General features: G+C 59.2%; 4 protein-coding genes across 4 annotated transcripts; all 4 read left to right on the plus strand.

The window, feature by feature from the left end:
- Window positions 1-1,453: 1,453 nt before the first annotated feature.
- On the plus strand, window positions 1,454-2,908 carry LPMP_141110 (hypothetical protein; the record flags this gene model as incomplete). Its single annotated transcript, XM_010699040.1, has 1 exon — window positions 1,454-2,908. The coding sequence occupies one exon, from the start codon at window positions 1,454-1,456 to the stop codon at window positions 2,906-2,908; it is 1,455 nt and encodes a 484-aa protein (XP_010697342.1).
- Window positions 2,909-4,307: 1,399 nt separating this feature from the next.
- LPMP_141120 (tub family protein-like protein) lies at window positions 4,308-5,519 on the plus strand (the record flags this gene model as incomplete). The annotated part of the gene is made up of 1 exon (XM_010699041.1): window positions 4,308-5,519. One exon carries the CDS (start codon window positions 4,308-4,310, stop codon window positions 5,517-5,519), a length of 1,212 nt encoding a protein of 403 aa, XP_010697343.1.
- A 1,498-nt stretch (window positions 5,520-7,017) lies between these two features.
- Window positions 7,018-7,956, plus strand: LPMP_141130 (hypothetical protein; the record flags this gene model as incomplete). The annotated part of the gene is made up of 1 exon (XM_010699042.1): window positions 7,018-7,956. The coding sequence occupies one exon, from the start codon at window positions 7,018-7,020 to the stop codon at window positions 7,954-7,956; it is 939 nt and encodes a 312-aa protein (XP_010697344.1).
- Window positions 7,957-9,018: 1,062 nt separating this feature from the next.
- ENOL (enolase) lies at window positions 9,019-10,308 on the plus strand (the record flags this gene model as incomplete). Its single annotated transcript, XM_010699043.1, has 1 exon — window positions 9,019-10,308. One exon carries the CDS (start codon window positions 9,019-9,021, stop codon window positions 10,306-10,308), a length of 1,290 nt encoding a protein of 429 aa, XP_010697345.1.
- Between the last annotated feature and the right edge of the window lie 589 nt (window positions 10,309-10,897).

The following is a 10,897-nucleotide window of genomic DNA, read 5'->3' on the forward strand; positions in this document are numbered from 1 at the left end:
TTTCGAGAATCACGACACAACTTCCCCTGACCTTTGCCAAGTGCATGGCATAGCAGCGCCTCAGCGATGTCTGCGGGCTCTTCATGCGGGCCAATGTGCTCGCAGACGCACTCAAGGCGAAACAATACGACGGCCCCACACCGCACCATTCCGCTTGGGCCCATTCGTTCACTGAGGCCCCATCAAAGAGGCCTGGAAAGAGAGATGGGCGTCTGACTCAGGGCTTCTCACTACCACAGCTGTGCCAAACGGCAGCACTCGAGCTGGAACGCACGAAGTTGCTGACTGAGGGGTTCAAGGCCGAAGTGCTGGAGACGAAAAAGTGAGTCGAAGGTCAAGTAGGCAGAGGAAATGTGCGGGTGTATGCCCACAGAGCGAGTTACTTGACGACGCATGATCAGCAGGGAGTGCACGTTTCTTTTCTCCAACGATCCACGCCTAGTTGAGGGGCGACAAACAAGACAAGAGAGCGCATCAGCGAAATTAGTGGCGGTCATGTATACACAGCGAAGGGGTTTTGTGCAATGTAAATGCGCGTGGTGGGCATGCGTGCCGGCGTCGGTCTGTTGTCCCCTCCCTCCTCGTCGTGCATCCCCCCCTCTAAAGTGGTCGCAGTGGTTTGTTGTGGGTCGGTTTTCTTTTGCTTGCTTTCATTTTCTCTTGTCTTCTTGCCCTTCTGCCTCTCTTTCCCTTTGTATCCGTGAGCTCTTGACCCTCCGCTGCTGGCTGCATACGGTTCGCTATGCGGTGTGCAGTGGGTCACTCTCTCTCCATTGCTGGCGTGTCCACCACTGACCTTTTTTTTGGCTGATTCTCTCTCGCTGCCGTTTCTCTTTTCGCTGGCAAACAACTCCTAGCGCATCGCACCTTCCCTGTCATACGCAAGAGCTTCATAAAAGACACATACATACACACGCACACACGCACACTTCTTTCCAGTGGAAGCGGACACTCACACGCTCTGGCACCCGAGAGCTCATCGACAGGGCTGGTCCGTTGTTTAGCTACACACCCGATTGTCTGTGCCTCTGTGCGCGTCGGTTACATTCCATTGTTTCCCCCGCTCCATCTCACAGAGCAGCTGGCACATTCAAGGCCGTACCACCGCTTTTTTTTCGTGAGGGGAGGGACAGACAGACCCCAAAACACCGTTAGTGCACTGACAGTCATCGGTAGTACACTTTCCTCTTTTAGATTTTGAGGTGCCGTGGGTGGGTCAACTTGTTGGGATAGGCACACGCGTCTTGCATATCCACAAGGCAGAGGCACGGGCACACACATAAAGAGTGCGTTGCGCGGATTTGCTTGTAGCGCACAGGCCCGCCAAGCTCCTAGAATGTTGTCGATCTTCTCCCGCCGTGTCCTGCTCACGCTCCCCGCGGCATTGCCGCCTCCCAGCCTTTTTCGTCCCAATGATGTCGTTGCCGCCGCTTCTCTCAGCAGCGGAAGCAGGATGGGTTTGAGCTGCGCGCTGACGAGTGGACTCTCGCTTCGTGGCTTCTCGAACACCCCTGCTCGACTCGGCCGTAGCGCTGGTATTCTGCATAGCTCTAAACTCTGTTTCGCACGTTTTGAGGCGCGTGTGCCAGGCAAGCCGCACGATGCGAGCCACAGCGCTGTGCGTCTGCACGGCACCGTGACGGCCTTCAAGCATCGTCGCGGCTACGGCTTTGTCCTGGCTGAGGGTATTGCTGCACCTGCGCACCCTCTCAAGCGCAGGTACGTCGCTCTTGAGCCTCAGGCCGCGGCGACTGGCGACAAGGACGTTAAATTGCAGCAGGACTGTTTGACGTCGCTGGGGCCGGCGGAGGCGGGCAAGGAGCTGCCGAAGTGTTTTTTTTTCACCCGCAGCGCACTTCTGGGGGGCTTCTACGTGACAGAGGGGGAGCGGGTTTCGTTTGCGGTTACTCCAGTGCGCCCAGGGAAGGGGATCAATCGTCGAGTAGCGGGAAACTCGCTCAGAAGCCGTAAGAACGACGGCGATCACGCAGTCTTGGCCTCTACCGATGCGGCCGAGTTCTCGCTGGACAGTCCAGAAGGGGGGTCAGAAGAGAACAGTGACGCCTCCACGCGCGACACCCAATCTCAGGCGAATCACATCGCCGTCGATCTCCGGTACTACGACGCCAACACCGGAAAGGAGACGCCGATATCTCCGCTGACACTCTACGGGAAAGTTGTAGAGTGGGATGCGGCGGAAGGTCTTGGCATGATTGCCGAGCTGGACACGCGGCGGCAGTATCACGAAGATGCGCCGCGCTTCCCCTTTTCGTCAGAGAATGTGGATCTCGCCTTAGGCGCCGAGCTGCGCCCCGGCCGCTACGTGCGCTTCTGTCTAGGGCCTGCCGCTCCTGTGCCCAGTGGCGGCAGTGAAGACTTCACGGCGACAGCCACGACTGACGCAGGTGCCTCTGCCGACGTCGGAGAGGGCGTGGAGCTCGAGGCGCAGCGCGTCATTATTGACGCATCGATGGAGCGCCGCAAGGGCGCCGTTGGCCGCCCGCTCATATTGGCCGACGCCGCTCCGGGAACAATGACGAGTGAGTCTCGGTTCTGTGGCGTGGTGCGAGAGCTGAGGGCTGATGCCTTCGGCTTCATCCAGGACGACCTAAGCGGTGAGTCCATCTTCTTCCACTTATCAAGCGCATCTTCAAGGGTGAAAGCGGGCGACCGGGTCACGTATGTGCTCCGCGAGATTGAGCATGGCAAGCATGCCGGCAAGAAGGCGTGCTATGACGTCCTTGTTGATCAGACGGCCGCGAGTCGTGCACCCGGCGTAGCCAGCGATGGAGGAGGGGCGGCGGCGGGTGCCGGGGATGCGGATGGTTACCACCAGAGACATGCGGCAGAGCGTCGCTCAAAGGTAGCCCACGATGAGGACGACTTGGACTTTGAACTCCTTGACTAATGCGGGACCACACCCGCTACCAGCGCTTTCCTCTCCACTCTCTGTGTGCGTGTGCTCGCGTGTGTCTGTGGGTGTTTAAGTAAACCTCCTTTGAGTGTATGTCTGCGCTGATGCTCACGTGCTTCGATGGCTCTCGTCTGTGTGTTGTGCTTGTTTCCCTCTCTTTGCCTTTGGATGTGCGTGCGTGTGGGCCGCCACTTCTCCCCCTTTCCGGACTGACGTGGACGCACTTCGTGCGGATACCCACCCACACCCCCTCTTCCCTTCCCTCCCATCTGTGTGACATCGACACAGCGGCAGGAGCGGCGGCGGGCATCTCAGGTGACTGCTGAAGCGTCGCGGTAGAAGCAGCTGTTGTGGCGCACCCGCGCAGGCAGATAGCACCAGCGACCAACAAGCAAACAAGAGGCACCCACCTACGCCTTCACGCAGACATACAAGCGCCGCCCAGGTCGAGGGAAGTTTTATGGCGTTATGCTCCTCCTCCTCTCCTCTCCCCTTCCCCATTAAAAAAAAATAGCGAAGCAAACGGCAGTAGGCTGCAGACACGCACGCCAGCACACGCCAGAAGAGCGCGCGGCAGGGGCTGGACCATCATTGTAGCCGATTAACCACGGGCATGGCGGCCCGTGCCGCGGTGAGGTGCTTTCCCCCCTGATATCAGCCAGAGGGCAGAGAACGATGCTGTAGACACCTGTGGCTACCATGCTATGCCGTGCCTTCTTCCCCCCCTCTGCCCTTTGATTGTCCCTGCGGGGAACCCTCATCAGCCGAGCCAACTGGAGGTCTTTTCTCTGTTACGAACCTCTTGATGTGCGCTCCTTCTCTCCTCGCTCTTTCGTAGTGCGAGAGGGAGGGTGGAGAGGGGCTGCAACATGGTGCGCCGTTGCATGCTGCTGCCTCTCTGCGATGAATCTCTGCCCCCACCGGCTGTTTCTCGGCCTCTCGCTCAATCATTTGTCTCCTTAATTCGCTCACATATCCCTCGCCTTCTTATGCACATACATGCACATGTAAAGGAGGAAGAGCTCTGCATTTATCGACAATATTGTAGATGGACTCTGCATCCCATCGGCCAGCTATTCCACCGAGGAGCTCGCAACCGCCGCGGCCGCCGCGGCGGCGTGAGGGTGGTGTTCCGCATTTTCAGAGTTCACACGCAGTGAGCATGACATGTATGACTGCATCACCGTCTCCCTCTCCACCGTTGCCGCCCTCACAGGGCCCACCTGAGCTGCCGCGCCGCCACTCCAATCCCTCTTCCAGGCCCGACGGGTCCGTTAGCGCGGGCAGAACTCCGGACGGAAAGCGATCACACCGCCACCAGCAGCGGCAGCGAAATGAGTCGTCAAAGGGTTGCACCCTCGACGCGTCTACCCACATCGACGCCAGCGACGACATGAATGCCGTGATTCCAGCAAAGTTGACGGAGGACGTCGTGCGGTGCGCCTTTGGCAGCGACACTGCACCGTCACTTGCCAGTGGGGCGGTCGCAGGAGAAAGCGGTGCATGCCCGGGTAGCGGGCGCGCGTGTAGTATCATCATGCCCACATGCAAGGAGGGAAGCGACGCCGCCTCTATGTACAGCATGTCGCAGTCAGTGCTGCCAATGGACCCGCGTGAGCGCATCTACTACCGCCCCCGGCGCCATTTACTGCAGTGCTACCTGGAGCGGCGCAAGCTCAAGGGCCACGGAATCACATCGCTGCTGCCCGGAACCCGCAAGTCCTTTCAGTTTTTCCTAGAGTGCACAAACGACTTTGTACTAGCCGCCGTCCCGCGCAGTCTTAGGTCACGTATAAAGGTCGAGGATACATCGAGTGGGGCCAGTGGGCAGTTGTACCCTGTCACGCAAGGCGGCACCAACATTGTGTTCACTATCAATCAGCAGCAGCTGGACGGTGACACGCGCAGCTTCGTCGGCAAGCTCTCGCGGCGCGGCAATGGGATGGAGATGGTGATGTTTAGCGAGGGCAGCAAGGCGACTCGGAAGGAGATTCTCGCGGTTCTTCTGCACAACTTCGCCGACACAAGTCAGTCGTCGCTTACAGTGCTGCTGCCGGCTATCGACCCGGCGTCTGGGTACATCAAACCACTGGAGGGCGGCGAGGTCAAATTCCTGCGCAACGGCCGCGGGAGCCTCGGTGAGGCGACGGAGAACTCTGACGACGACGTCGACCCGGCGTATTTGACCACGTCGAGCGCGGCCCCAAGCAGCGTGCCTGTGGGCGACTCTTCCAGGGCAAACAGCGCGTCTTCACTAAACAGCGGCGAGACATGTGGTCGGCAAAAAAAGCGGTGTTCGCACGGGGTGCTGGCCAGCGAGTACCGGAGAAGCCCCTGCAGTCCAAGCATAGTTGTCCTCAACAGCAAGACGCCTGAATGGGATGGCGTGCTGCGTGGGCACAAACTTGACTTCCACGGACGCGCCACGAAGGCGAGTGAGAAGAACTTCCAGCTCGTCGCCGCCTCTGATCCGGGGAAGGTGGTCATGCTCTTCGGTAAGCAGAGCGACGACCGCTTTGCCCTCGACTTCCGCTACCCGCTCTGCGGCCTTCAAGCAGCCGCGATCGCGACCACAGTTATGACGGCTCGCAAGGCGATCATTTGAGCACTCGTGTGTGAGGGCAAGTGAGGTGCCACTGTGATACGCTAGAAGGCAAAAAAAAGCGTAACGTGAAGGAACACACCAATGCCTGAGCGACTTCCTGGCGGTCGCTATTTCCTTTTCCTCTTTACTGGCTGGCACCCCTCCCCTTCCCCTTCCCCTTCCCCTCCCCCACCTCACACCTCACACCTCCACCCCCCTCCCCCCACTCCACACACACACGCGCTTCATGGCAGGTTTGACGTGGCTATTTTTGTTTTTTTCCCCTCCCCCTATCTGCAGTTCGTTACAATTTTAGGGGTTTTTGTTGTACTCCCCGACCTTAAAGTGTTTCGTGCGTTTTTTTTTTTACCCCAACTCCGCTCCGCAGCCGAGTTGTGTGTCTCTCTCTCTCTGTGTCTGTGTGCCTATCGGTGAAAAGATGCGTCGCCGCTTCATTCCCCTTCCCATGAGCGAGTGCTTGTACAACCGCGTAGGGGACAATCGGCTGATGCGTGGTGTTTTCTGCGGGCTCGCGTGCGGGCTGGCGTTTCTCTGTGTTGTCCGTTCCTTCCGTTATTATTATTATTCGTTCGTTTCCAATATTTCAGCCTTCCACAGCCATTTCTGTACATGTGCCCGTCTCCGTGTGTGTCGGTGTTGGTGTAGGTGTGGGTGTCTGCCTCCATGGCTGTCTCTGTGCCTGCCTGCCTATTTCCCATCCAAACTTCTTTGCATTCATTCATCCAGGCGTGCATGGCCATGTATGAGCTAGCGTTTCCAAGCGCCAAGTCCCACAGAGACACAAGAAAGCGCACTGTACTACGGCGGAAGGTAGAGGTGACACCGTATCCGCAGACACGTCTGCACAAATGAGGGGATGCAAGTGGCGAGGTAAGAGCAGCAACGTTGTGGAGGCGGCTCCTGCTGCTGGTTTACATGGCATGCTAGCGCGCTTGTGTGCGTATGAGGACGAGCGTGACTATTTCGGGTGAGCTGCCATTGCTCCATCTATTAGTGCAGTTCTTGCCCGCTCCATTGTGTCTGCCAACATCGTTGAGGTGGCACGGAGTGTGATGGCGCAATGTACTTAAGCCTTCACTTGCCCCCGTCCTCCTATCGCACAAGTCGACACTGCATCCAATGTCTTCCTCTCGCTGGGCAGCGGAGTGCCTACCGCGATTCCCAGCTGACGAGGCGGTGCCCACTGCATGTCCACTGCCCCATCCTCATACTGCTTGTACCGTCTCTGCTACCTTATCGCTTGTCGCTCCGCGTGTCGCGTCTGCATTGCCTGTCTCCTCACCGCCTTTCCTCCTTGAAACAATCCACTTCCATGCAAATTAGGTTCATCTCACACGACTATGAGGAGGACGGGACACGTCCCCCAGTCGAGCAGATACGCACCCCCCCCCCCCCCCACACACGTGCCACGTTACCCCACGCCCACAGACACGCACTGTAAAAGACATTCCTCTGTTGTCATCGAGTGCTCGGGTGCACCGTGAACTGCAGTGGACCCATGCGGCAGTTGGGAGGCAGTGCGCTGCTTGCTCGCTACTGCACCCGGAGAGTGGGACCGTGCTGTAGTGGCTCGATTTGCAGCAGCAGGGGCATCGCCAGCACCGCAACCGTGTCCCCTTCGACTTCAAATGGCGCCGAAGCCGCTGCAGCTAGCGCGGCGCGGCTAGCTCGTGCAGCTCAGATCCGGCGCAGAGAGTTACTCTTTCAGTGGATGCGCCGTCTCGTTGTGCCTGCCTTTTCCATCTACGGCCTGTTCCTTCTCCGACCGACCGAGGGCCATTTCTTACGCTACGTTGCCGAGCGGCGGCACCTGGATACGACCTTCAACGCGTGGTTCCCCCCTGTCGCCGTGGGTAGTCCGGCCAATTCTGGTTCGAAGAAAGCCCTTGCTGCGAGAGAACAGACGCCGGCGAGCGTGTCTTCACTGACGGGAAGGACAGACGCGAAAGGAGGAGCTTCATCATTGCTGCCGGAGGCAGCCGCGACGGCGTTTCGAAGCGAGCGCGATCGCGAGTGGGCGTCGAAGCGCTTCCACTACAAGAAGGGCAGTGAAGATGAGGAGCGTGTAGCCAGCAGGTGCCTCTTGTTCGCACGCGACCGCGTGCACTTGCCGGACGACACTGTCGTGGAGACTATCCGCAGCCGGTCCGAGCAGCTGGAAGAGATCCGCGCGCTGCGCGAGCACCCCCCCATGCACCTACTCAGCGAACAGCTCAACACAATCGCTGAGGAGAGTCATCGGTATGCTGCTGCACTCGCTGCTGCTGTCGTACAGCCGGCAGCCGCGGTCTCTATGCCACCTCAAGTCGAAATCCAGTTTGAGGATCGCACTCTCTTTGCCACCGCCGCCATTGTTTTCCGAGACCGCGACGGCCGCGTCGTGCGTGCGATGCGGTTCATTGGTGCGTGCGGTATGATTTGGAAGGAGGTGGCGTGAGGATGCGGGTGGCGTGCGCGTTATTTTTATCCCTTCTCGTTACAGCAGAGGGGCTCGTGTGCTGGCACATGTGGGTGACTGTACGCACGAGCGCGCGCGTGTGCGTGCAGCGTCGCGCTTGCATCGTACGATGGCTGTCATTGTCACTACGTGAGCTGCGCGATCGGAAAAGAGGGCCAACAAACACGCCGCCGCAAAGGGAGCTCACGTGAGGCGCACAAAAAAGAAAGAGGCGAGAGCGCCGAGTACACCGGCATTATCATGTTTGCCGTGCGCTGCGGAGGGCTTCCCACGGTTACGTTAACCGTGGAGGGGTGGCTGAAGAGGGTATAATGGCAAATGGTTCCGAAAGGCGGGTTGTGGTGGAGGAGAGACGCACTCAGTGTTCGGCGTGCATCCGAGCTCCTACAATAGTTGTTGTGGTGCACTGGCGCATTAGCCCTCACTATGCTCGTCTTGTGATCTGCAGCGACATTGTGTTCGAGCAGCACCAATCATTTTGCCAGAAACATCGCTTCTATCCCCAAAGTGGTGACCACCTTTGCCGACAGCCACGCAGTCCCTGCGGGCGACGCTTGGGATGCAGCTGCGGATCTTCATTCATTTTTATTCTAACCCTGCACCCTCCCCCTCCTGACCATCTCTCCTCACTTTGACGCTAATCTCACATGCGCTACCTGCCCCCTTCGAGAAGTTGCCAGTCCTTTCCTTAGAGCGGTGCAACGCTTTGCACCTCGTTGCGTTCTCGTTCACTCCCCGTCATCCTGCGTGGCGTTTTTTTGTTTTTTACAACCACACACACCCATACACTTGTTTGATATCGCTAATGGCCCACTTGCCCCATCGACTGCAAACAACTTCTCATCACCGACAGCTTTTTCAGGGCTCCTCTTAGCTCAATCCCCGACCATCACATTCATTCTCAGTCTTCAGAGACTGCAGTGCCATTTCTCTCCTGTGAATCTCTAACTTCCTCAGCGTATGTCGCCTCCTTCACGTGACATACTTTAGGCCCACCAGCTCATACCCGCAACACTCGCACTGATTCGCTGATCCTTCACAATGCCGATCCAGAAGATGTACGCCCGCGAGGTGCTCGACTCTCGCGGCAACCCGACCGTGGAGGTCGAGGTGATGACGGAGGTCGGCGTGTTCCGCTCCGCTGTGCCGTCCGGCGCGTCGACTGGCGTGCACGAGGCGTGCGAGCTGCGCGACGGCGACAAAACGGTCTACTGTGGCGCCGGGTGCACGAAGGCAGTGAGGAACGTGAACGAGATCCTTGCGCCGGCGCTTCTGGGCAAGGAGGTGTCGGACCAGACCGGACTCGATAAGCTGATGTGCGAGTTGGACGGGACGAAGAACAAGAGCAAGCTCGGCGCGAACGCGATTCTGGGCTGCTCGATGGCGATCAGCAAAGCCGCTGCGGCAGCGGCTGGCGTGCCGCTGTACTTGTACATCGCGCGGCTCGCCGGGACGAAGCAGATTTGCCTGCCTGTGCCGTGCTTCAATGTGATCAACGGTGGCAAGCACGCCGGCAATGCGCTGCCATTTCAGGAGTTCATGATTGCACCGACGAAGGCGGTGTCGTTCCGCGAGGCGCTGCGCATGGGCTCGGAGGTGTACCACGCGCTCAAGCTGATCATCAAGAAGAAGTACGGCCAGGACGCTGTGAACGTTGGCGATGAGGGTGGCTTCGCGCCACCGATCAAGCACATCGACGAACCGCTGCCGATCCTGATGGAGGCGATCGAGAAGGCCGGGCACAAGGGCAAGTTCGCAATCTGCATGGACTGCGCCGCGAGCGAGGCGTACGACGCGGACAAGAAGATGTACAACTTGACATTCAAGAACCCCGAGCCGACGTACGTGTCCGCGAAACAGCTGCAGGAGACCTACGAGCGCTGGGTCGCGGAGTACCCGCTGGTGTCCATCGAGGACCCGTTCGCGGAGGACAACTTCGACGAGTTCGCGGCGATCACGAAGGCTCTCACCGGGAAGGCGCAGATCGTCGGTGATGACCTGACGGTGACGAACGTGGATCGCGTGAAGATGGCGATCGAGAAATCTGCGTGCAACTCGCTGCTGCTGAAGATCAACCAGATCGGCACGATCAGCGAATCGATCGCGGCGGCAAAGCTGTGCATGGAGAACGGGTGGTCTGTGATGGTGTCGCACCGCAGCGGCGAGACGGAGGACACGTACATCGCCGACCTGTCCGTGGGCCTTGGCACCGGCCAGATCAAGACCGGCGCGCCGTGCCGCGGCGAGCGCACAGCGAAGCTGAACCAGCTGCTGCGCATCGAGGAGGAGATCGGCTCCGCATCCAAGTACGGCTACTCCGGCTGGGCGTAAGGCGTGCTTCCCGGGCATGTGCCGCCGCCATGCGCAGCTTCTTACCCCCTGCCCTCTCGCCCCTCCACTGCATGCGCGTGCCGCTGGCCTAGCGTGGTGCCATCAAAAACAGCGCGAGCAACGTGGTCTCTCTGCTGCCTGGCTGGCGCGCGTGTGTGGGCGGGCCCCACGGCGTGGTCAGGCCGCTGCAAGGGTGTGCGCGCACACACCCGTGCACCTTTTGCTCTTCTTTTCATGTAAGCGTGCGAGTGGTGCACCGGCGTTGCTGGTGTGGTGTGGTATGCTGTGCCTGCCCCCCTCCCCCAATGCTCGCCCCTGTGGTGAGGAGATGCTTGTGGGCGTGCGCTTCCGTCGCTGCCTTCTCATGCCTGCGCGCGGCGCGGTGCGCGAGGTCGCCTCCTGGCGATCTTTATTCTCCTTTCTGTGACGATCAAATCTATTCGAAGTGGACTGCCCCTCACTCGAGCTGCGGGCCAATGTTGGTGCGTGCGGCATGCGGCACTGCGCGCTCCGAGGACTCCAGGCGGCTGTGCCTTGCTCACCGCCTCCTGCTCTCCGCTTTGCGTGCTCTCCCTTGCTGTCTCTCTCT

Source organism: Leishmania panamensis, assembly GCF_000755165.1.
Source record: "Leishmania panamensis strain MHOM/PA/94/PSC-1 chromosome 14 sequence".
Classification (NCBI taxonomy): Eukaryota; Euglenozoa; class Kinetoplastea; order Trypanosomatida; family Trypanosomatidae; genus Leishmania; species Leishmania panamensis.